Here is a 26,452-nt window from a genome sequence, read left to right as displayed (position 1 = left end):
TCAATGCATCCACGCTGCTTTTCTCCCAAACTTGAATAAAATTAAGCTTGGTTGCAGACTGCCAATATTCTTTTCCCCTCCTATCCCCACCCTTTATTTAAAAAAAATGGCAGTAAATATAAAAATAGTGATATTTGTAATAATAATAATAACAACAACAATAATAATAATGGCATTAAATCTATTTAGATAATATGTATAGGCTGAAGAGCTTGAGTTCTCTATAATTTCATTTAGTTTATTAGGCAAAATATATGATCTGGACAAATTCCTTCAACGTTTCCTATTTACAAATTTAAATCACTTGGTATTTACATTAAAGAGAGAACACCAAAAACACAAGATAGAGGCAAAAAATAATTATAATAATTATAATTATAATAATTATAATAAAGTAAAAAGCCTACCAAAATGTCTCAGCCTTCCTGGGCAAAGTGGAGAGAGAGAGAGAGACAGAGAGAGAGAGAGAGTAACATTATAGGCGCGATTATAGGCTACACAACAATAGAGGAAGTAATCCATCCATCCACAGGATATTACCAAATTACGCCATTTGTTCTGTACCGACTGAATGCTACGCTGCATTATTATTTCTTTGTCCTGTTTAGGGAGTGTAAAGTCTTTCTTTTTTCCCCTATGCTTCTTTCTTTTTTTTTTTCCAAGCACGAAAAAAAATGTCTTGATCAAGCCGATGAGAGAGCAGTGAGGACTCGTTGCGTGGCGTCTTGTGGACTCCTGGCGTTGGAAGGCAGAGAGGATCTGGATAAAGAATAATACAGAGAGGTAGATAAATACCCCCGCCGTGTTTGGACAGCGGGTTTCAATATGCATTTCAAGTGTCTGGCTGAACAGTTTAGATCTGAAGCAGACTGCAGTCAAATCCCCCCACTTTACACAATAATAATAATAATAATAAAAAGAAGAATAATGATAATACGAATAAGAATTTTTACGATCCGCTTGTGTGTGGTAAAATATTATCCTTTTTATGCAACCACCATAATGAATTATACTCCACTTAAATACCAATTCTTTCCATGGGACTGTTGCGTTAAGAGAAATGCTATTTTATAATACTTGAAACAGAGGTAAACTTTTTTTCCTCTTTCGGTAAGAGCGCTCCCCTGGGCTCTGGGTCTCCCATGGGTCTTTAGGGAAAGCACACAACCCAGACAGAGCCCGTTTTACTCGGTGACTTGATAAGTAGCCACACTCTCCCCAGAGGGGTGGAATTAAAGGGGGTGTGGGATGGGAGTCAAGACCCCTTTCACCCGCAAAGCAAACTGTGTTTTATTTGTCTTTGTGTATTTTATTTTGCAGTGTTATTATTGTTATTTTTTAGGTAGAAAAAAATGTCAGTCAAAACCTTTTGCACTGAAATTCTTTAAATAGTCCACTCAGGGTTTACATCCACTATAATTATATTTATTTTACAAATAATGACTGGAGTTATAATTTCATCAAGATCCTTCACTTCACTAATGTTTGTATCCACCTTGTATTTTAGTCTTTCTTGTATTGAGAGCTGTTATAAATAATACTTGAAAATTAATAGTCATAATAATATAAAAATTGTCAAAATAAAAGCATGTCTCACCTGTCATGGATGGGTCGAAAGGAAGACTTCATGGTCTGTGCTGGAGGTGAATCAGACCTTACACCGTTTTCATGGTCTAAAAAGGAAATGTGCAGAAACACTTTTCAGTTATGGCTCAAGACTTTGCTATATATGACCATGTTTAATGATTTCATTATGCGTAAAAAGGACCAAGTATGATATCACATTACAAATAACACGGGTTCCATTTATAATAAAAGTCTTAGCGCTGGTATATATGAAAGACGCGTGCAGTGTTGTCCTACCTATGTGTTTGGGACTGTGCGTCTCTGGTGCGGCCTTGCTGTCATTGCTGAGCGCTGCTGCAGCTGCTACCGGTGACACCACCACCGATGTCGGCTGCTGCTGCTGCTGCTGCTGCTGGGCGGGCAAGTGATGGTTGTGGTGGTGGTGATGGTGCTGGTTTACTCCCAGAAACGACCTCACATTCAGCAGGGAGTTCTGACCTAGAAAAGCCCCGTTTGTCCAGTTGTGGAACTTTCCAATTTGGCAGGTGTAAAGTCCATGACTGGGGAGGAAGGCCGGGTGAGTCTGGATCTGGTGGTTGGGGGCTGACGGGTGTGTGGTGGCCCCTGGGCCACAAGGGGAAGTGGGTTTCTGAGATGAACTATCGGGACTAGTGGCGGTCTCTGCTAAAGACCATATTTTAGGCTTATTGTTTGAAGGGAGAGGAAAGCTCCCAGGTCTGTCCGGAGACAAAACTCTTGTGGTGTTGTTGTTACCGTCCGAGTTCTCCTTACTCCCTGGGTGAACTGAAATTGTGCTCTTAGATTTGTCAAAGGCCTCATGGGCCTGCAGGGCGAAGGCCCGTCTTTTCTCCAAGCTGTCCAACTCTCCACCCGCACCAACACCGCCCCTGTGGTCCCTGCTCCCCTCCGTTGATTTATCGTCATCATCCTCGTTGCTTTGATCCCCGTCGTTGCCGTCAATTTTGTCTATATCTATGCTCTCCAAATCAATCTCCTCCTCGTCTTCGTTTTTTTCTGCCTCGTCTCCACTGCCGAACAAGTTCCCGTCCTCCCCGTCCTCTTTGCTCCTGTTTCCCCAGGTCACTTTGTTCTCTTTCTTGAGCCTCCTTCTGGCGTTGGCGAACCAGGTGGAGACCTGCGTCAGCGTCATTTTGGTGATGATGGCCAGCATGATCTTCTCCCCCTTGGTCGGATACGGGTTCTTCCTGTGCTCGTTGAGCCAGGCTTTAAGGGTGCTAGTGCTCTCCCTGGTGGCGTTCTTGGGCCTGGCTGGGTCCCCATACTGGAACTGGCCGTATGGGTAGAAGGCCGGAGAGGTGTGGGCTGCGAAGCTGGCAGGGTGGACGCCAGGACTGTCTTTCAGGTCATACTGGGATCCCTAGAAAATTCCGAAGAATCTATAATTAGTTTTATACAATGAATATCTCTGCACTGGAACTCAAAAGATTTTGTGTATTAGGGGTTAGGGACTTGCAATTTAAACAAATTAAAAGGCTTCTTTAAAAAAAACCCAAGAGTTGCAGTTGCACCTGACCCTGAGCTTTCTACGCATAAGCTTCTAAACTTGCAACATACCACATGCAGGGCCTGCGGCACCTGAGCTTACACAATAACTTAGAGACCTTTCATTAGCAAACATATCTCATACGTGTCAGTGGAGCAGAGAAACAAATGCCACGATGAGCGCCAGAGAAAGTTAGCTGCATTGCTGTGAACACAGATGGCTTTGTACCTGCCAAACTCGCCTCCACGCTCCTCAACTATGTCAAAGCAGTTTGAAGGCCTAACTTAAGTTTCCCGTCATGGCACACTTGGTGCAGAATTAAATCCCCTGCCTCATCGCTATTTCCTTCTGACAAAGCACTCAAATATGTCGATGCTTTCAGGCGACGCTCATAGAGTTTAGATAATAACTCTTAGTCTGAAGCTTTAGCCCAATAGTCAATGGGCTCGAGACACACACTAGCCAGCACATTAACACAATGCAGGTTAATTATTATCACCAGGGCTATTTTAGGTCAATAAATGTCTGACAATTCTTCATCTATAGAGACATTCAAAATCCGTGTGACATTGAATGACAGAATGATTTACTGCAGCACAGACAAAGGCTTTAATTCCGGCACGTTGAAAACACACTAAGCTTTTGTTGTGTGGTACAGATTATTTGTAACTATCTGCTACGAATTAACTGACCAGAGTAAGACACTGAGTGGAAACGTTTTTTTTTTTCTTCTGCTGCGTGATAAAAACGAAAATCCAGGGCACTTTTTTTCTGCAGTTAAAGGAATTTCAACTTTGCAATCATTCTAACAGTATGGGCTGAAAACCAAATGGTTGCTTCCAAGTGTTTACACGTTTTTCATGACGCACAGAACAACAATTTCAAATCGTATTTTTTGTTCTTTTTTTTCTTTTCCCGGGTCAAACTTTTCAAGCTGTTAACTTAGACAAAGAAGTCTGTCAAACAACAAACAAAAACATAGACTACAAAAACATTCATCTACATTCAAAGCATTTAAAATCGATGCTAGAATGTATTTAGGTGTGTTTATTAGTCTATTATCTTTTCACACGGTGGTACTCGGGATGCAAAACATAAACAATCGTTTTTGAGACGCCAGTTTTTGAAACAGGAGCAAAACAACATTCATTCTTACCATTTGAGAGAAAAGCGCCAGATCCGCGCTGGTGTAAGGTAAGAAAGCGCTGTAGTTGTGTGCGTAAGGGTTGGCGTACATGCCCAACACCGACGTGACTGCCGCTGCTGTGGCGGATGGACTTCCCCCGATTTCAGTGCTCCCTCCCCGGGACGAAGGCGTAAGCACACCGGGTCTGTCGCTCCCGTACACTGCCTGGGAGGCACTTAGGTACTGCGGGTAGCCTAGTTGCGGGAAAGACATCTCCACCGCCGAATTTTCGCACAGCTGTACTGTCCGATAAACTGTGCGTAAAAAAAAAATAGAAAAAAAGAAAAAACAAAGAAAAAAACTTGCGAGAGAAAAAAGGAACCAGGGGGAGCAAAGGGAAAGTGTTTAAGCCAAAGTCACAGCTACTATAGACACACAGTGGTATGCAGTCAAAACAACCCGCTCTTAAATCTCGGCTTCCTGTCTTTTCTCGCGCAAAGTCCGCTGGATGTGATCTGATCAACAATTGCGCTCCGACTGACGCGCCTGGCCCTGAGGTCTCCAGGCTGATCTCTCAGATACAATTTGAAGTTGATGCTTTGATTGGCATTCCCTACTTGAGCCTGCAAGCTCCTCCTCGTTTCGAGCAATGTGGATAATGTGAATATAGAGTGAGCACATTGGCTGGGGCCTCGCTCTCCCCCTACCCCTTCTTTTCCTTCCTCCCTCCTCTCTCTCTCTCTTTCTCTTTTTCCCTCCCTCGCTCTCTCTCTCTCCCTCCGTGTTTGGACTTATTGTATGTTAAATGTTCAAGCATTAGGGTCCATTCACCGAAGGCTTTGATTGTTGTATGACAACCTGTCTACACGATTTTACAGCTGTCCGACACAGGGGGAAGTAAACCCGTCAGAAGAAGGAACTTTCTTTGAATAGATTTAAATTGTAATTAAAGTGGGAAAAGTTTCTCCGCAGAGGAATTAGTATTTACTATCACGGGCTACCGGCGCGTTGATTTAATTAATAGTGACTAATTGGGTATAAAAAAATACCTTTCTCCAAGTAGGCCCTAGTCCTCGCTCTTGTCCGTATCGAGTATTTTTTAAACTTATGTACTTGGTAAAAAGCTAATAGTTTTCCTAGTTTATGATGGATGAGGCATAAAATAAATGTTTTAATAAAATTACAAAATACCCAAATTAATCCTTTCAGACATTCATGTAGCTGCGATGTACATTCAAAAATATAATAATTTCCTGACTCGCTACCTCCAGTGAAACTGGTTGTAGGGAAAATTATACGAACCTCTTCCTAGAGTTTTTTAAATTTATATGTATTTATTTAGTTCTGTTTTGGTTGCCTTTGATTTCTTCGGAAAGGTCCAATCAGTCATATTCCCCCTCTTTTATTTTTACTACTTCTTTTTTTATTTATTTGCATGCCTGTGTGTGTGTGTGTGTGTGTGTGTGTGTGTGTGTGTGTGTGTGTGTGAGGGTGTGTGTGTGTGTGTGTGTGTGGATTTAAACCAGGTTGTTGTTGTTCGGAACAACAGAACCACTTCACATTCTTTCCTTCTGGGTGAAAAGCAACGAGGAACAGCTCAGTCTGCAGGTTCATGTTCACGCCGCAAAAATATTATCCAGGTTTCAGTCTATAATTTAATTTAAATGATGTGCTGACAGTTTCAACACACTGACTCCAGAAACTGAGAATGAAGAGTCATTCATGTCACAGTTCAGTTCACTCTCGCTATTACTTTTGCATTCTTAAAATACACAGGAAATTACCGTTTCACTGTTTTACTGTTTTATATTTTCTTTTATTATAATATGGAAACGGGAAATAAAATTCCGCAGGAGCTCAAAAAAAAAATCTGTAGCTTTTGGTCATCTCCTTTTGAACCGCTTATTCAATTTCCAGCTCAAAAAAAAAAAAAGAAAAGGGTCGGACACCAACCACTGCTTCACTTAGCTGTCCACTCCTGACACACCAAAGATAGAGGGGGGTGTTCATGTTTTACCAGTTCTATTTTTATTTGATTTGATCCTTATATCACCCACCTCCCGAGTCAAAGGTGGGTATTCTCTAGCTCTAGATTTAATGCCTTAACGACTGAAGCCCAAGAAGTCAGTAGATTTTGATCTGCACCAGATGGCTCCGAGTGGATATTGCCGAGCGCCGAGGATCTGTTAAAAATATCTGAGGGGCACTGATGGTAATCTGGGTAACACATCAGAAAGGAGGGGAGGAATGGCAATAGTGATAACCCGCTGGAAATGTGTGCAGGGGGCTAAATATGATGCTGGTGTGGGTTGGTGGAGTGTGTGTGTGTGTCTGTGAGTGTGTGTGAGTGTGTGTGAGTGAGTGTTTGGGGTGGGGGTGGGGTGGAGGGGGACTGAAATGATCTCTAAACAGAAATGAAAGAAACTAGAGAAAACGGGAAGTAGAAAAAAACACTTCATGCTCTTATTAAAATAAAATGTTTCGCATTTGAATCATAATATCATTAATAATAAAACGAGGCATGTACTGCTACACCTGTATTTACGGGTTTTGTTGCCCCCATTTTTATTTATTTATTCCTTTTTGTGTTTGGTGAGAAATAGACATTTGAGTCCTGGTAAACAATGCCACGTGTTGAGGGCAATAACCATCACCATTCACTGATTTATTGGGTCTTGTTAAACTCTCATTACCACCACAAGCTCCTCAGCTTCAATCCGGAATGAGAAAGAGAGAGAGCGAGAGAAGGAGTGTGTGAGGGTGTGTGTGAGTGTGTGTGAGTGTGTGTGAGTGTGTGTGAGTGAGAGAGAGAGAGAGAGAGAGAGCGAGCAGAGAAAAGTTTTTTTCCGGATCCTCTCGTAGTCCATGCCGTTTAAACCTCGTCACAACTCGTACACCTACGGTGCCTAGAATCAGATGGGATTTCAACATCTGTATCCATATTCGTATGACTCGCACGCCCGTTCACGCGCACATGTCCGCACGGTCACGTACACACGCGTGCGTAACTTCCACCTTCATCCCAGGCTTCTCTTATCAGAGTTTTATCATGTAAATCTACGAGAAGCTCTTCATAAGCTGTTACGCTTTCATGGTCACATTATAATAAGTCACGTATAGTAGCTGATTTCTTTCATTCAGTAGCATTCAGTGTTTTGCCTTTACAATTTCCTGTCACCAATTTCATCTTTATACTTTTTAGAAAGATGCCCTCCTTGAACAAAAAACGAAATAATAGTAATAATAATAATAATTCATTCACACTGAGCATATGTTATAGATGTGTTAATGTAAAATGGCATGGAAGCTCATCTACATCCACCCAAACTGTAATATATTTCATCTAAAAACACAGATCAGAGTAGAGAGAGGTCTCACTCTCTCTCTCTCTCTCTCACAGTTTTAATGCTGTTAAGAACAGGGACATTATCACTTACTCTTTGAAAGAACAAACATCAGTCAATAGAACCAAATTTGAGTACTGTACTTTTTATTTAATTAATACTACACTTTCAACGCTTAACTACTTTCTAGAGAAATGATACCCTATAATTACACACAGACAAGTAAAGTTAACACCATTTTACAAGGCTCCTTATAGAAATAAAACTGATTGCAACTGAACTTGGAAAACCAGTCATAATAGATTTTTATGATGGATGTAAAAGCTTTATACATGCATGACATCTCATGTAAACAAACAAAATTCCTTGTTTTTTTAGCAAAATGACTGAAGCATCTATATGTACAGTCGGTCTGTGGCGTTAAGACAAACATGATTATGAAATCTATATCGTTAAAGCTAAAATGTTAGTCTGGTGTCATGGCAGTGTCTGATATATTCTCTTGAACTCTAGGAACTAAACCAACACATAGACCTGAATGACTCAAAGAGAAGTCAGAGGGAATGAACCTGCATTACAATAACATCAGCTATGTTGATAGTCGGCTACCACTGCAGAGGTCAAGGGTGTCTCTGTGAACTAATAACTGTGGTGAAAGATACTTCTTTCCTGCCTCTGGGAGTGCCAAAGTTGAGGAAAGGTTAAGAATCCGCAGAATGTCCCTTTTGTGCTTTTCTCACAGATTATCAAATTAAGTGTTTAAACCAAACCCCCCTTTCCCCCTGAAGAGATTAGATGAATATCAAAGGTATCAACAGACTGTCTCAACTGTTAGGCCTCTTCACTTTGACATCACACGCAAACATACACGCAGTCACACTTTGGTTCCGACACACTGCCTGAACTGTGCCAGAGCAACTAAACCATTTAGCTGTGGGTTAGAAACAGAAGACCACTGGTGTTACTGTGAGACATCTGAGACACAGAGAACTGTACTGCACCCATAGGTGAGGAAACTAGGAATTTCCTGGGTAATAAAAGAGGTCTATTCTGGGTCTTAGAAGGTCAAGACGTTTTGCACTTGACGGCTAAACTCTCTGAGAGGTGGTGTTCCCCCAGTTATGACTTGTCAAAGAGCCTCTAGGCTGTAACTGAAATTTAAAGGTGTTTTGTAGCTGCTGGATGTGCAGTACATGTTTAGGCCTGCAACAAGTAGATGGCAATAACTGATTTTGATTCGGCAGATTCGCTTTCCTTTATATAAAATTTATATGACTGCTTGGATTTTCATACAGACATGAATTCAAACTTTCTTTGTTTTATGTGTACGTTTGTGCTGCGTAGCTATCAATGTGATGAATCATGCTCAAAACATGCCTATAATTTTGCAGTTGTAACCGCTGCATATCACAAAATGTAAACATAAAGAAAACAAACATCACTTGGATTGTGCATTGCATAAAATTAACTCAGGCAATTGAAGCTGGGATTCAAGAGAACTGTCTGAATTCCATGCTGATTGACATAAGTCCCTCATAAATCATCATTCTGTTTTTTGGACAAATAAACATATTTGGTGTTTTGTTATATAATTTTGCAGATGTTAATTTTTAAATTTCCTTGATTAAGTTGTAAAAAGTTGTAAGGTTCGGCTAATGTCATTTCCGTCAAAGCATATTTGTTACTGGAAATCAGTAGTGTATGAGTCTTATGTTTGGTATATCAGGTTGAAACAGGCCAGTATTGGTGTGTTTAAGGTAACTCAGTCAGCAGAGTACAGCAATGTCTGGTACTATGATTGAACGATAGGCTACTGCAGCAAGACCACTAGTACTATCACTGTTCCCAACAATGTATTCAATCTGGAAAAACCACTAAGCACAGAAGGTGTTGCCTTATCACGATTAAGTAGCCCATTCAGATGAGTACAGCTTTATACCACTGTGAGGCAAAATTGCAGGGAAAACCCAGTACTTCATTATTGTTGACAAGTTTCTTTTAATTCATTCTGGCTTCTGCATACCATACAAAAGACAACAGCCAAGGATCTGAATTTTTTCCTCCCCAAGGGCATTCTCAGGGGTGGGTAATGAACGGGTGGGCCCAGATTTTGATGTGGTTAGGGGCCAAGGGGAGAGAAATGTGAGAAGGAGTGTTAATTGTTTTGGCTCTTTGCAGGGGAAACATATCAACATTAGATCTAATGGAGGTTAAAGACTCTCATTGCCATAGGGGCTGGAGCTAATGAATAGCTATAGCTAGCCAAGCAAAGTGAGAGATGGAGAGGGAAGAAAAAAGGATCTAGCATTTACTGGCCTTAAAAAGGTTTTAATTGTATTGAACTAAGTATTTTTGTGCTAATGACTTAAGAGGATTAACGTGAAGAATATTTTTTAATATGAAGCACAGTTTTTCTTTCTTTTTTTTTATGAGACATACAATTACAAGCACAGCTTTTTGTAACTACAGTGACAATGGGACAACGCCATCCCACAATGGTTTTTAAAAAGAAAATAATAATTTAAAGTGGCATTTAATATGCATTTGTTGAATATGAACATGTTGTAATGTAAAACCTGTTGAATATAGTATCACAATACAGTAGTCAGTGTACCATAACATCAAAAAACTGCAGAATGTAAATAATCATTCTGGCAATTTCTGAACTAATTCCATTACTTGGTGTTTAACTTTAACTCCATGAATAATCATCTTAACTTTAGTGAGCCAACATGCTGTAATCCACACACTCACAGTACATGCATATCTGCAGAATTCAGTTGCAGATGTATGCAAAGTACAGTAAACATGTGAAATGTACAAAAAAGACTTTGGACAAAGAAAACAGTGATATCAAAGTCTTCTTTTTCTTCCACATATAATTTTATGCTAAATATGAGTGAGAGCGACTCAGACAGTGGTGTGAAACACTAGCTAAGACATTTTCATAAGAGTTTGTCAGAACAGTTACTTATATTGAAGCTGTTTATATGCTTCTCAAGACATGTCAAAAAAACAAACAAAAAAAACAAAAGGAAGCATGAAAATCTGCTTTCAGATGATACCACTCTCACATTTATTTATCAAGAGTGTTAATTGAATTTTAAGGAAGGGACTTCTTGGGGAAACAGATTTGGCCACCTTGAAGTACCCTTTTCAAATCACACACTTTGATAGTAGTGTGAAAGATAGACTTACAGATACATGATCAACAGGCACCATGACATGGAATTTCAATGAGGTTGTTTCATCAGTTATTGCTGCTTTTAGCTTTGGTGCCTCCTTGTACAAACTCTTGATGGTAAATGAAACCTGCAGTTTTTATGTTGGTGGACACTATCTCCAGGATGCCTCAGACTCTCAGTACTAACAACACTGCTATCACCTTGATCACTGATCACACTGACTCAGTTTAGTTGCTTGGGGGTTTTACTTTCTCGAGTGTTTAATTAATTCTAATCACAAGTTCAGTTCAAGAAGTTCAGTTTTAGGAAAAACACAAAACAACAGTAGCCAAATGTCACAGGATACTGTCCTTGACATCTGTAGGAGCAGGCTCTTTAAATTTAGACTAATGATGTCATCATGTTTCCTGAGTAGGCTAACTGTTGGTCTCACTCTCTAGTCTTGGGTGTTGTGGGGTCACACATGAAACAGCAGTCTGTCCGATTCACTTATGCAGTAATGAGTTTTAGACACAGTGATCTGTGGAGGGGGTTGGGCAGTCTGAGGGCAGACACCAAACAAAAACAGGGCTCCAAAATGGTTTACAGGCTATTGATGCACTAGATTAGCTCTTTGTGGCTCAGATTAGATCTTCCCATGTGGCTGAGCAAGGACAATCAACATGGAATCTTCTTATTCTTTGTAGACAACCATGACTAACCTACATACAAGTTGAAAAAATACAGGTGCCTCAGAGTATACAATATTAGTTATATCATTTGACAAGACATTGTTTTAGCTATTGTTTTAGAAAATAGAAACCTTAAACTGACCTGCCTTTTCATCATTTTAATGGTTCATTCACAACAAAACATGTATACTGACTTGTCATAATTCATCCAAATCACAAAGACGTCTAAATATTGATGTAAATTTAGCACCAAACGACTACTATGTCTTTTCTGTCTCTCTGGTGTTTATTAGTTTGTTGGATTGCACCTGTGCTGGTTGACAGTGTTAATAAAGATCATTCCAAACACATCCAATTCATTTAGAGGTGACAGATTTCGTGTTATGTTCTTGGTATGCATGGAAATCTGGAAATACTGATTGACTCACACTGTGTGTAGACATTGTAACATTTGCAGTATAAATGCCATAGACAAAGCATTTGGTTATGCAAACAATCTCAATCAGACATGATTAGATATAGATCATTTTCTAATATCTTTGATTGTGACGACTGATGTCATTTTCACTGTTTTCTGTAACTTATTGCATTTATGGGGTGCAATGAAGCTGAAACTAGTTCTTCCAAGCTCAGACTGAACCTATGATGCAGCTAAAGTTAAAATGTCTTGTGTCCTCACATTTTAAGTACGACATTGCTAAGAGACAAGTGAGGCAAGGTAATGAGGTAGCTTTTGCAGTGGAGCCCTATTAATAAATAACATACAATGCAATTCTATCTCTATTGCTTTTCATATAAAACACAATGTTGGGTGAAGAATTTATCTCCTGTGATGCAGAATAGGGGAAGAGACATGCATCTACACAACACCACTATAATCAAACGCACACATAATATATTGTATAATGGTCTTAGAGCAAAAAAAAAAACAAGATTTGAATCTATATAAAAAGCTCATTTTAACCACCAGTTTGTTTGATGGCTGGTCCACATGGGACCATCTTAAAATTGAGTCTATTATTAAGTTCGATTCCCAGATATTTGTTACACTCAACAGTTCAACATGCAAACCCTGAAGAGTGTGAATATGGATGGTAGGTTATACACTAGTTATCACTAGTCAGAAGTTAAACAAAGATTGCAGATTTGAAATGGCGAGGTTTGGAGTAGAACCTGTGGCATATGGAATAGTACTGTGAGCTTGGTTTATAATGTTTATAATGTTTTATAGTATGGCTTTTTTATATATAGAAATACAAGTGTACAGAAAACTGGCCCTTCTGGGGCGTCTAGGCTAACGCTCAAAAACATAATAAGAACACAATAAAGCTATAAATGGGAGTAAACATGGGAAATATCAGTGGAGGTACCACAAACTCACAGCAGCCCACCAAATAATCCACCACATAAACTCCTTTAGAAGCACAATATTGTTTTTGGACAGAATAATTTAATCATATAACTATATGACAGTTTACGTAAGCTTTTTCAGTGCAAATTTGTAATTGAATCAAAGTTTTAATTGCAGAGGTGGGAAAACATAAATCAAAGCTTCTGAAAAATTCCTGAATCTCGTCTTGTGTAACTGGCCCATTAGTTATGACTTTTTCATCCCTAGAAAACCAAGATCAGTTTAATCTGATGTGAAGTATTTGGGGCGGTCAATAAAAGTTTATAAATGGCTAGACTGTACATACTGCAGAAATATTTACAGACACAAGGGCAGATAGGAAGTGCGCTCTACTCTTTCTAATGCACTGATGGTGTTACTCAGATTGGGTGGCAGGTTGCAGTGTGGCTTTTTACATCACGCCCATGTTGAAGCATCATTGATCCCAGCTGAAGAAGAAACCAATCTGGACAACGAAGTTCAATAACAACTGACTCCCATCTCAAAAGGGGCCAGCTGATCTAGCGCAGTGTAATGGTTTAACATTACTGGCACTCAGCTGTTTCTGCCAAACATTGGCCCACACCATGAAATCTCTTGTTAAGAAGAGAGAAATAGTGTTCGCCTTGTAATTGAACCATTTTATACCCCCCTCCTCCCCTTCCCTGCCCCTCTATCATTCTAGTTACCCCCCTTTCCCACTTCTTTTCTTTGCCCCATCCTGCTCGTCCCCATTGGTTTTCCACTCACCCCATCTCACACACACACATACACACACACACACACACACACACACACACACACATACTCCTTTTGTATGTGCAGCAGCACCCATCAAAATCTGGATCGATCCCCCAGTGTCATTGTGTGAGGAGGTTATTTATGTGGGCATCCAATCTGCACCTGCCGTTGTGTTTGAGCAAGAGGGGAACATGGCCAGAGTTTGTTAACAGTGAAAGGGGAAACATCAAAGCTGTGAGAGAGAGAGGAGGGGAAGAGCAGCCACCTCAGAGCCCCATGAGTAGCCGCCAGCTCGCTGTCTCGTCTCTCGTGAAATGAGCACTTTCACAGTCAGTTAGTCTTTAAGTAATAGATATATTGAGTTCATCCCTTGTAACGTTAGACAACTAATTCATTATTATTTTTTCTTTTTCCCCTCTCCCTTTGTAGCCCTCCCCTTCCCATTTCCCCCCTCCATCTCTCTCCCCCCTTCCTCTCTGTGTCCCTTTTCCCTCCGTTCCCCATCAACACAGGATTATGAAGGTTAAATAAACTCTGTGAAAATGAATGAATATTGCCACCAATCTCCTCCCCACCTACTCAGAGTGCAATCAAACCCTCACCACCACAACCACCCTTCCCTCCACCCTCATTGCCTGGAAAAAAAAAATAGAACTCCAGCCCAGGCTATCTGGTGGCAGAATGAATGATCCTATTTATGTTAATGCATACATGAACGTTACACAGGTTTTTCCCCTGATAAGGCGATAGGTTAATGAAATGCTCATTTCATTTTACCAGTTGTTTTCTCTGTGAAGTTCCGATAAGTAGCAAACCAATGAAGCTTGTAATTACAATCTTACAGAAACCCGGCCAATCTGTGTATAAATCTCACCATCCAATTACAAGATGTAATAATTTTGCAGTCAAGCTGGTAATGAGGTCTAATACTCATGCATGTGATAATCCCCCCTGGATGCTGACTCTATCAGATGTTAGCTTTGTAATTATATGAGCTTGAGAAAAAAAAAATCATTATTTCATGTTCAAGTAGAAAATGAGGTTGGTGGGAAGTTAATTTTCTCTATGCTCTGTGAAGCATAGACAAGAATTTAATGATTTAATTACAGTTGTTAGCCCTTTTTTGCGAGAGGCTTAAATTGAGCTAAGCATTTTTCATAGCCCCCGACATCAAGAGTCAGGGAACATCAAAGATTTTGACAGCAAACAAAGTGATGAGCAGGCCCAGTGGCCCTGAGATTTTTTTTCACTCTTCTATCCAAAATAAGCTTTCTTTTACTTTTGGTTCCTTTTCCTTTTTTATCCCTTCCTTTCTCTCTTTGCTCTTTTTACTCCCTTTCCATTCATTTAATTTCCTTTCCTTTCCTCCTCCTCCCTTCATCATCAGGGCAACCAAGCCCAGGGACACCAGACCTGCTGGATAAAAGCAACATCAACAAATATTAACCGCTCTGGCTTTCACCACCGGCAGCTAATCCACTGTATGTGAATTTGTCATATCAGATTACTATGACAGTCATGGTGCAGCATAGAATGGAAAGCATCCTCCTGCATCCTCAAAAGGACAATATAGTTTTACTCCCTTCCTTCTTTGAATTTCAAAACAGCCTATGAGTGGTGTCTGTAGTCCTCTGATTTCCATACAGCCTTTATGAGAATGAAACTGTAAATACATTCCTCAGAGTAATCCCTAGAAAGAGGACTGGCTGCTTTTGGCACTTTAAAAAAGTGCTTTGAGCAATGTAATTCAACTTCATAGTAACAGTAGCTACTTGGTTATGCAGGGTGGTATGGTTTGAGTGTGTGTGTGTTTGTGTGTGTGTGTGTGTGTGTGTGTGTACTGTCATCCACCCTTTTAACGGGTTTTTGGAACCTGGCATCTGGGGAGTTATTGATTCAGATTTTAATAACTTATTTAAGCTCTGAAACTTGACATGAGGAAATAGTGAATTTATAAATAGTATGGGAATCTTTCAGTTATTGACTGTTGAGATGTTTGTAAATCACCCACTATAATCTAAGTAAATAGATCTTTAAGATATGTTCATATTTCTCTCCCTGACAAAACAATATGTGCTTACACAGTTTTGTTGGTAAGTTCAGTTCAGTTAATTCAGTAAGACTAAACCTGAAATGAAAAACAATGTTTGTGTTCTGGTTTCACCTAATTTTAGGTAAAAAAAAAAAAAAAAAAAAAAAAAGCTTATTTTTATAGTTGACATTAATATGAACATTCTATTTTAACATGTTGGTAAAAACCTTTTGCATAAACTCCTTAAAGAGCACATGCATAAACACTCTATTTTTGGTAAAATACAGCAGTGTTCTTTGAATCATCATATGTGATTTAAAACTTAGGAGTCATAAAAAAATAATAGCCTCTTTCATTCTGCACTCCCCATCATTTCTCCTCTCTCCCTCCCTCATGCAGTAGTCTTAACCTCCTCTTTTGACCTTTTTTAATCTGCCCAGCCCTCTCAGTGCTTTCTCTGTGCTTGGCCATGTCCTGTTAAACAAGGAACGTGTTGCGGTGTTGTGACCCACAATTGTGGGCAGCTTCACAGCAGGTTTTGCAGGCCTTTTTTCTGTTCTGGTGTCCAGTCTGCCTCCATCTGCCACTGCCTCACTGCAGTCCCACTGGGGGAGATGGGGCTAATTCTGCAGTCAATTAGCAGAAGGGCCGCTTTTGTTCTCTCACTGCCTCCCATGGGCCCTATCTGCTTCAGTGCTCCCTCACTCTTGCTCCATGTCAGTGATTCTCACTTTCTATCTCATTTATTTTTTCACGGTTCTCTATCTCTATATGGATGTATGGTTTCTATTCTGTTTTTCTCTCTTTCTTTCTCTCTTATTTCTTCACTTTGTTCTGTACCTCTTTTTCTCTTTCCTGTTTCTCTCTCCCAACATGGATTACTTGAGGTATTGAATGTCCGCTTGCCATATTTCTCTTCCCAGCCCACCCTTACTCAGTGACCTTTGCGACATTGTTGGCCAAACGATGTCTCTGGCTATAAAAGAGATGGAGTTGTAGGTAAATACTCTGAGACAGATTTTGATACATTGTATCATAAATGTTAGCTATTAGTCTAAATGGTGCACATTAAACAGCAGGCTACAAATTAAGTGAACATACTGTGTGTGTGTGTGTGTGTGTGTGTGTGTTCATCTGTCTGTTAGGCCTTAGATGGTATTCCTCAGACTGTGGGGACCAAAAGCTGTTTACAGTCATGGTTGGAATGAGATGCCAGTCCTCACAATGTAAATCATTGAATTTTAGGCTGACAACTTGGTTTGGGTTAGAATAAGGTTAGGGTAAGGGCTGCCCCAAATTCATTGTTAGGGAAGTTAAGCAATTAGTGGTTCTAGTTGCGATTAGGGGAAGTTTCAAATGTTTTCCTTTCATATTAGACAATATAGAGATACATATTATTCAAAGTATGGTTTTAAATTTTGTACTGTTAAATATATTATACTTATTTTTACTCTGTCAAGTCTCCTTAGGCCATTGTAGAAATAGGTTTAAATTATGCAAGGTATTATATCAAGCCATGGTGTAAATGCTATGAAAGTAGGAATAGTATAGGTTCCAGAGAACTTTCCTTGATTTATTTTCAAGGTTAAACATGTCTTTCATTTTCTGAGGAGGCATTACATTTGAACAATAAATACTCTCTACCCTATGACCATCAAAAAAAGGAAACATTAATGAAAAAGGTATACACTGTGAAATAAAAATCATTCTTTTCTGCTGTCTTTTGATCAATCCACAACTCTGTGGGTCCTATCCTGCTGTTGTCCCTGTGGCTCTACTTGGCCCTACTGAGCTGTACCTGTCTCAAGTTAATAAATCATTTTGGCATTATAAAATATTCAAAGGAGGAGGGGATCAGGAAAGGCCAGGTTAAAGAATTTCTTAAATTTTCATGGCATGACAGCCTGTTCCACATAGCTCCCCTTCTCCCCCTGCCTTCAGCTGCTTCGTGTTCTGTTGTCTGTGTGTGTGTGTGTGTGTGTGTGTGTGTGTGTGTGTGTGTGTGTGTGTGTGTTCGGGGGGGGGGGCGGGGGTTGGGAAGATCTCCCGTGTCACTCTAATAGTCTAGAATTACACTTGTATCAGTGTCACTAGCATATGGGGTCTATGTATACCCTTAGGCTCATCACACTCCCTTCCACCTTCCACTGCTATGGCATTTAAAATGATATCATTTGGGCAAAGCTAGTTTTGACAGAAAAGTGAAAAGCTGTGTGTTTCCCTTCGTAGCCCGATGACAGAGCTGCAGCCACCAGGGGCCCTGCCACTGAGCCGCCAATCAAATGATATTTTACTGGGTAATGATGGAAAGTAGGTTTGCATCTTTGCTCTCTCTCTTCTTTTCCTTCTTTGACTTTTCTTCCCTCTGTGCCTAACCCTATATCTGTTATATCTTTTTGATCTTTATTCCTGTGCTCTGGGTTATAACCAGTAAGAAATAACCAATGTGAGGATGGAAACCCTTAAAGCGATCAAGAAGTGGTCATAATGTGATGTCTCATTCTAAGCATCACTCTTAGATGTATGCATGTAACATTTTGAATTCAGCTCAAAGGCACTGATAACCAACTTGTCAATCAGATTTAGTGATGGGCTCCTACATGAAAACATTTTTTCCTGCTAAAGTTAGAAAGCTTTTTTGCTGTGAGATATTTGCTTTGTTTTCCATTCACTCTTTGCTGGTTTGAAGTGGCTGAGACATCATGTACTTTCTTGACCAATCAAGGCTTTCAAAATCAAATGCGACTCAAAATTTTGCATGATGACACTTGGTGGGTTGGGTGATCATGCTAACTTAAATCGAATCACCGAATCTAGAAATGCCAAATGAGTTTTTGAGAGTTAAAGTTTGATAAATAATCATTTAAATTTATTTCAGTTCATTTCAGTGCAGTTTACATTTAACATCAAGAAATCCCTTATCAGAAAGCACCTGACAATGTTTTTGTTTCTCACTATAAAAAAAAATACTCCAAACCAAGTAAGCAGTTGCTTTAAGGTTGTGTCACAATGGACATCAGCACTGTTGGTAGCACCTTCATTGATTTTAGTGAATCAGTTTCAGCAACAGTGAGTAGTATCAGCCTGAAAAACACTACCTTGCACTAATATGTTAAAGTCAACATTCCCAGTTGCAAATGTATATAGCATGTGAAAGCTCTAACTCTGGCTGCCTGGTGGTCATTAGGAGAGAGAAAATAAAGTTTTGTCCTTGTTTTGTTGTTATGTGTTGGAGGTGGTGCTGGAGAGAAGAAGGAGAGGTAGGACCCAAATGCAGAACCAAAAAGAGATTTATTCCTCCTGGGATTACCAGGGCAAAGGAAAAATACAAAAAGCAGAGCCGAATGAAACGGGAAGTAAAATTCACCGAATGAAACAGGAGACAGAAAGTCCTAATGAAACGGTGGCACAAACCAGGCAATACAAAACATCTGCAATACTCACTAGACAATGCTTACGCAAACACAAAGGGAAACAGGGCACTTAAATAGAGGGGAAACAAAAGGCAATTAACCACAGGTGAAATCAATTAGGTTACTGTTGAGTAACTCAAAGTGTGAAGCTGCCGGGGACCAGTGCAGGGGAAAGAGGAAGTCTTTTCAGTGTAAAAGGTCCCCGGCAGGAAGTCCCAAAGGGGATCCATGACATTTTCAACGCAGTTCTTTCCAAGTTCTTATAACTCTGTTTGATTAGTCGTAGTGGCCAGGATTGCTCATTTAAGCTTCTGCAAAAGTTTCCATATTACTAACATGAAAACAAAAACATTTACAAAGAGTATTATGAACTTTCTATCTCTTGTTCAAACCATTCTTGCTTATATTGTGAACACTGTCATATGTGAATGTGGCTCATGAAGTTAAAAAAAAAAGTATTATAAAATAAATCCTTTGCTGTGTCAAACAATGTTAGACGCCTGGGATAAGTTCGCCTCATAAACGTTAAGCAGCATATATAATAGAGCAGGACCAATTAAAGCTCCCCACACTGTTGTCCCATCTCTGTCTCCTTCCAGCCAACCACTCTTACCATCTCATACCTCACCTCATTCTTCCTTGTCATACTTTTCACCATCCCTTGATCCCTCTCATCTGCCCTATTCATGCCCCCTAATTCCCTGTTTCCTCTTACTCTCCTCCCTGTACCATTCATCCATCCATCAATCCATCCATCCTAACATCCTCTCAGATGCAGACAGTACTTTCATTGGCTTTGTCACTCCATGATTGATTCCCTCTGGAGACAGTTGGTAATGTTGGAAACTGGGCAGGTGGAAGGTTTTTAATGCTACCATCAAAAGAGTAGAGGAATGTGTAGGATGCATTGTGGAAGAGAGCGTGGGGAGAGAAGGTTGAACAGAGTGCTGGTTTGGCTAACAGAAGCCATGACATGAGATGTTTTCATGACTCCAGGGTGCAGAAATGCTAATGTGGTCGCCCTTCACTTTCAGCTCTACCCTATATGTGGGATACTGATTTTACATCACATACACTCCTCTAACCTTTTTCTCTAAATTGAGAGCACATCTGTAATTTAAAATCAGAGGTAACAAAACGCTCACAGATAAAGACAGCAACATTTTATAAAAGTGTGACAAGTCAAAAAAACTGAATGGCCAACAGAGCTTCCATGTATAACCGCTGTACAATCCTTAAATCGATGAAAGGACGCAGGGTTTCCACTGATTAGACTTAATGACATATTTGTAATGTCTTGGCATCATGTGACTTCTTCAACATCTCTAGCACATGGGTCATAGTGACTTCTAATGCTACAAACACACATACACACATTTTCAATATTGATATATTTCCCTATTTTATCTCTTAATATCTTCCAATGTTGTGGTAGTCTGACCTATATGAAATCTGTACTATATGCCAGTGATTGCACTCACTCAAAACTCACTGCATGCATTATTTCAGACCCAAACTCTCCCCCATCCAACACATACCCTCTTATATACACATAGCTGCACAAATGCACATATAGGAGATTCTCACATGCAAACACATATATATATTTGTGATTGCATGTGCATACACAAGCACACACGCATGCATTCACAAGCAAGTTTGCAGTTTTTATGTATTTTTTATGTATACACACACAAATCTGGCTTGTTGGCCTGCCAATGGTGTAGGACTCATGTATTTTGATGATATGAAAGTTGACCACATTTACATGCAAATCGAAGTTCCAGATTAATAGGGTCCACGTATGAGGGCGAAGGAAGCCTGCATGGTAATATGCTATTATGGCTTTTAAATACATTTACCAATGTTTTGACGCAGAATTAGCATGGTCCGAGCTCAAGGAAATCATGTCGGTCTGATAGCAATTTAGTTTTCCAATTGGGAATACAATTTCATCAGGTTCAACTGTCATTTCTAATAATGACTCAGATTGGGCTCACTAAATTGAAGATTCTTTTCCTGACTTTTTTTCCCTCCCAACCTTGGTGGATGAAAGAACAAGCGCTGTTAAGAGAGGCTCTTGTTGGTCAGAAATAACTGTACCTAATACCACCTACAACCTTGGTGGAGATACAATACAAAAGTGCAGTACAAGTGTGTTCATGCATGTGGTTTGGTAGTTAAATGTTTAGTGTGATATGCTATTTCTTTAAAAACTTCTTCTGAAAAATTTCTTTGAGTTTGCATTGGACAAAGGAGGGGTAAAAATGATTCTTTGGCATCAATAGTAGTCCTTGCCTTCTACCTAGCTTAAGACTATATTTGCATATTCCACATAAAATATAATCTAGTCCACAAACTGTTTTATGATTGAGTAAATATGACTAGTCATATCACTGCATGTCAACTAGAGCGAAATGTCAATCATCCCTCACCCAAAATGGACCTGACAGCTAAATACAGATCTCAATTTTCATGTGAAGAGCTCATTACTTCTGAATAATAAATGGTAAAATAGATTGTTTAATCTTTGCCTTTTCTTGCTGCATATAGCTTTTTTCAATGTGAGGGCTTTTGCCAAAACCCTAAATTGTTGTTGACAAATTATTAGTCTGCAGACTCACCTAAAAGGATAAACTGACTACACTCTATCGTGATAAGTCTTGTTCATCATGTTTACATTTAATTAATATATTCAACTGTACTATGTTTAGATTGTTTTAAGCACATGCAGACACGCGCGATACAAGGAAAGAGATGCCTAAAGGAAGGGAAAAAATAAACCAAAAAAATAGAAACAGGCATCATCCACGGGTGTTAGACTTGTGATGTATTTCCTTTAAATTTTTCTAGTCAAGAAAAACAAATAATTAACAGCCCCATGGGACATAACACAAATAGAATAATGTATTTGTGTCAGTCAAATGCCTTTCCATAGCTGGGCAAAGAAAACATAATAAATGAATATGAAATATGTAAACACAGCCTGGATACCATCCAATTAATAAATACCATTTTTATCGCGCCTTCTGGGGGACAAAAAACTTTTGAAAAATCGCAGCATGCTTTTTGGCATCCTTGTCAATTTATGTAAATAGCCTGAAACCATTCTAGGGGCGAGGAGCACAAGGAGATCATAGATTATTAATGGAGTTTGAAAATAACAAAGGCTGTGTCAGCTGCATTCTGTGCCATGGTATCAATAGCACTAAATGGCACAGAATGAGTGCTTGATGTACACTGCAGGTTCACTATCAAGTATTCTTTGAGATAGTTAGATATATTTAGAATATAATCCTTCAGAAAGGTGGTCTGACCCAAATGTACATGAGTTAGACAGGAAAGGCCCTTAGAATAGTCTTTATCTTATTCAGGGTCTGCTGTGTTAAGTGTCTGCTAGTTTGGCTCTGCTGGGGGGGATCGGTGCGGGTCTCTTGGCTGAGTAGGCCAGAAATGTTAGGCCTTTGACATCAAGGATCGATTCTGCTCTGAGAGGGCTGAACAAAGGAGAGCAAAAGGAGGAATGTGGCAATGCATGCCCCTTCTCATTAGCTGGCCATGGAGGAGCGGAGGCGTTAACCTGGCTTCTCCACTGGGACTCTAAATGGGTCTAGGTCCACCACTGATGAGGGGGAAGTTCACAGCCACAAAAGTGGGTTCAATACTGAGTTAAGCTAACTTTGTTTTTCCTCATCAGATTGACTGAGCTGCTAAGTACTTCGTGGAAAATAGACAGGGGGACAAAGTCCTGATGCATGAAACTAATTGTATGAAAGTAACTGTAGTTATGTGAATAAATATACACAGCACACGCAGATGCAAAACATCAGGTGTATCAGGAAAAACCCCTCTTTAAAAGTCATAATATCACAGTTAGTAAACAAGATTACACTCTTTAATCTCATACACCCTGTCACTAAACTGCTAGGTATTTTGGAAATGTTAGTCGACAAATAGGGTGCTTTGACTAGCAAGGTTGAGAGAAAGGGTTCAGATAAAGAGGGACTAATCAGTGGTATCAGTTTAGTTCATCATGCCTAACTTCCTTAAATACAAAATGGCAAAGACATGGAAATAATCTCCACCTCTTATTTATTAATTTCCCATCCAGCATCACAATTAACAAGGCATTCTCACACAGCCGTGCAAGCATGCATGTTAGCCCCCTGCTTTCACTCACACACACACACACACACACACACACACACACACACACACACACACACACACACACACACACACACACAGAGATTAAAAGGTGTTCTGAGCCGTGGACTGCACAACAAAGAAGAGGAGATTTTAAGTAGATAAAGAATATACTCATAAGAAGATGCCGCTCTATGGATAATGATGCTGTTAAGGCTTTATTCAAGGAGCTTCTCCTTTATTCCTCATCCTATTCCTCTACCTCTACTGATTATATCCCTCCTTGTCTCTAACTCTTTGCCCCCTCCACACTTGAATCTGTTTTTTTTCAATGTGTTACACACTGAAAGAAAATATGCAGTACCTGAGAAATGCACATTTCACATCTGTGGCTACATTAGCTTACTATGGGTGCATGCAGTAGTCCTCTGTCTCTTTGAGTCTTTATTTCATTATAAAAAACGAACAAAATGTTTTTTTTCTCCATGGTAGATGGAAAGTCAGCGTTCTAATTATATTCTAACTGTAGTTGGTGGAACAGCTAATCTTGACATTCTGCTGATTGACATTTGACAGTCTTGACAGAGCCCCCCAGTGTAGAGTGCAATACTGTACTTATACCTCACTGGAAATTAGACAAATTCTCAGATGTGGTTAAATACTTACAAATCTGTCCTTGGTAGTTGTCTATTGTATTAATCACCAATTATTTGCACCAATTGTAGCATAATTGTAAACTCAAGTAATGAACAAGAGTGGCATTTGCCTGTCTCAAGTGCTCTAATTGGCTAAGCTTGTCGTTCTCTGAGGTCTGTTCTGTCTTTGTTAAACTGACAGATTTAAAAGAGTTAGTGAGTCAGAGAGAGCAAGAAAGAGAGAGCAACAGCGCTCCACTGGAACAAGCTGTCTGCAGTCTATTTCAACACATTTTTTAAGCTTTCATGGCGTCCTTTTTGGCTTCTTTACCAGCTACGTCTCAGAGCACTGTCAAACTAAGAAAACAAGATTGTGTTGGTCTTGAATTAATGGTATGACATTAATTAATTAAGACATTACACCCCCTAAACACAGTTTACATCTAAGAGGAAAAGCAATCAAGACCTGGATGAAATAAAACGTCTTGTGTTATATATTGGCAAGCATTATGGGATTTGAAGTGGTCTTTTTTTGAAAACTCACTTGCAATGTATCTCAGGTCATACATCAAATGAGTCTTGCAATCTCTTATTTAAAAGTATGCATGGTGCAGCTCGGTACTTTAAAGATGAGGAGCTTTCTCTCTAACTTGAAACAGATGTTATGCGTTTCAGCAGAGCGTACCTTGCCTCATTTATAAAGGGAAGGGAATATTTCATACTCAGAGGATTTGTGTTCCTGTAGTACTACACAGTATAATGTAAAAAAAAAGATCCACAGCATGAGTTAGAGAAAAAAGAACCAGCTGAAACATGGACTAGCCATCACCATTAGAAAGCTGCATGGACAACCAAAGGCACAGAGAGCACAGCTAATATGACACCTAAGGCCTAATCTTCTTAGTCGGGTGGGATAAAATGAGTATCCATTATGGAATCAACCTTCATCCCAACCCTCTCTCCCCTATATTACCACCATTACTGCTCCATCCCTTCTTCCTCTACTTACCGTCATCCATCCACCCCATATCCTCCCCTTAGACTCAGTGCTAGCATTGATAGCCTGCACTGAGACAATTGGCTGACTCTGGGCCCTAATCAGGTATTAGCCACTAAAGCTGTAAGGGAAGGCTGCTAATCTCCATACTCACTTCATATGTATAGGCAAGGCCCCAGCAGCCTGCATTCCTCTGGCTCAGGCCTACATCAAAGGCTGCTGAAAATCAGATGAGGGTAAAGAAGAGAGGAGAGGGTGAGAAGGAGCAGAGTGTGAAGGCCACAGATCTTCCAGACCTCCCTCCACCTAGCCTGTTAAAAGCTTTTTGCACAATCATTGAGGATGGTAACTCTTAACCACAGACTAGCCCTGACAGTAACCACAATAGCATGGAGAGCTGTGACTGACTAGTAGCCTATGTTGTCCGTGGCTACCTCGCCAGTTAGAGTAGCTCACCAACCCTAGAATTCATATCACATCAAGAAGACATGCACGTAACCTGCTGTGTCACTTTCTGGTGAAACAAGGGTTTTAGAGACAACAGCTCATGAAAGCATGTTAATCACTTCCTCAGCAGGGAATGACTGCTACACTTAATTAATGCAATTTTAAGTCTATGTAGCTCTATATAAAGTGCATGGCTGTTGATATTGACTGGACATTGGGTTTATGCTTTTCCATGATACATTCTGAGGTGGAGGTGGTTCTTTAATTGTGAAGGCAGCTGCCTTGAGTGGAGCAGAAGGTGTCAAGGGAGTTCAGCTGTGTCGCTTTTCCGCTTAAGTATGGTCAAGGGCGAGCTGCCACTAGAGCCTCACTGATATAAGACATACACACATATGAACACACACACACATTAAGAGTAAAAATTGCTGCCTTTGTAGAGGAACAGTCTACCTAGTGATAGTTAATAAATTAAAATAATCTATTCTAACTTTACAGGGTGTCAAATATTGTTTACATGATGCTTCCTCCATGTTACAATGACTTTATTTTCCTTTGGCATGTTTTTTTTTTTTGTTTTCTATTTGCCATAGTTTCTGTTTAGACAAAATTGCAATTGCCATCTTGAAACTAACTGCATTGCACAAAATGGTAGCCAAATGCATGACCATTAATTACACAGAAATGAAAACAAGCTAAAGCTAACCAATCTGCACACAGTTCCTGCGTTCTCCATGGGGGACAGCCTGTCCTTAGCGAAGCAGACAAATGTTAATTCCCTTCAGTGAGCACAGGTCTGACCTCCAGACTTCTCGAGGAGTGCACACACACATACACATGTATACACACAGTCTTCTCAGAAGGTCACAGAGCAGATGATACCAGCCTGTTCCCTGTTTCACTTCGATTGGCCCATCTTTTCTCCTTCATTACCGCACACAGCTGTGAATAAGACAGTGTGTGTGTGTGTGTGTGTTTGTGTGTCTGTGTCTGTTTCCTGAGTCTCTGGAATGGCTAAGTGCTGTTAGTGCAGTTTTTATCAGCAGGGCCACTGGTGAGACTCAGGGGAACAGACCAGGGCTATCTCTCTCTGCTGCCCCTGAAAATTGATATTGAACATGGAGGAGGAGTAAGGAAAAAATCTCACATGCTGGTAGCAATTAGCTGAAAAGGGATTTGCAACTCTGTGATTCATCACACCATAGATCGAAGTCATTTAAAGAGTGTATTTTTTTTC

General features: G+C 39.9%; 1 protein-coding gene across 1 annotated transcript; it reads right to left on the bottom strand.

Annotated features, from left to right (window-relative positions):
- Positions 1-217: 217 nt before the first annotated feature.
- irx1a (iroquois homeobox 1a) lies at positions 218-4,775 on the bottom strand. The gene is made up of 4 exons (XM_026292990.1): positions 4,248-4,775; positions 1,864-2,965; positions 1,598-1,673; positions 218-759 (listed from the first exon to the last, which is right to left on the bottom strand). Exons 1-4 carry the CDS (start codon positions 4,488-4,490, stop codon positions 684-686), a joined length of 1,497 nt encoding a protein of 498 aa, XP_026148775.1. The 5' UTR covers positions 4,491-4,775; the 3' UTR covers positions 218-683.
- Positions 4,776-26,452: the final 21,677 nt, after the last annotated feature.

Source organism: Mastacembelus armatus, chromosome 16, assembly GCF_900324485.2.
Source record: "Mastacembelus armatus chromosome 16, fMasArm1.2, whole genome shotgun sequence".
NCBI lineage: Eukaryota > Metazoa > Chordata > Actinopteri > Synbranchiformes > Mastacembelidae > Mastacembelus > Mastacembelus armatus.
This window is presented reverse-complemented; position numbering and strand designations above follow the sequence as displayed.

Excerpts from the sequence above, each read along its gene's own strand:
- irx1a (XM_026292990.1), bottom strand. The coding sequence starts at position 4,490 with ATGTCTTTCCCGCAACTAGGCTACCCGCAGTACCTAAGTGCCTCCCAG. Across the intron at positions 2,966-4,247 it reads TGGCGCTTTTCTCTCAAATG|GGATCCCAGTATGACCTGAA; the intron begins GTAAGAATGAAT and ends GGAATTTTCTAG. Across the intron at positions 1,674-1,863 it reads GCACAGTCCCAAACACATAG|ACCATGAAAACGGTGTAAGG; the intron begins GTAGGACAACAC and ends TTTCCTTTTTAG.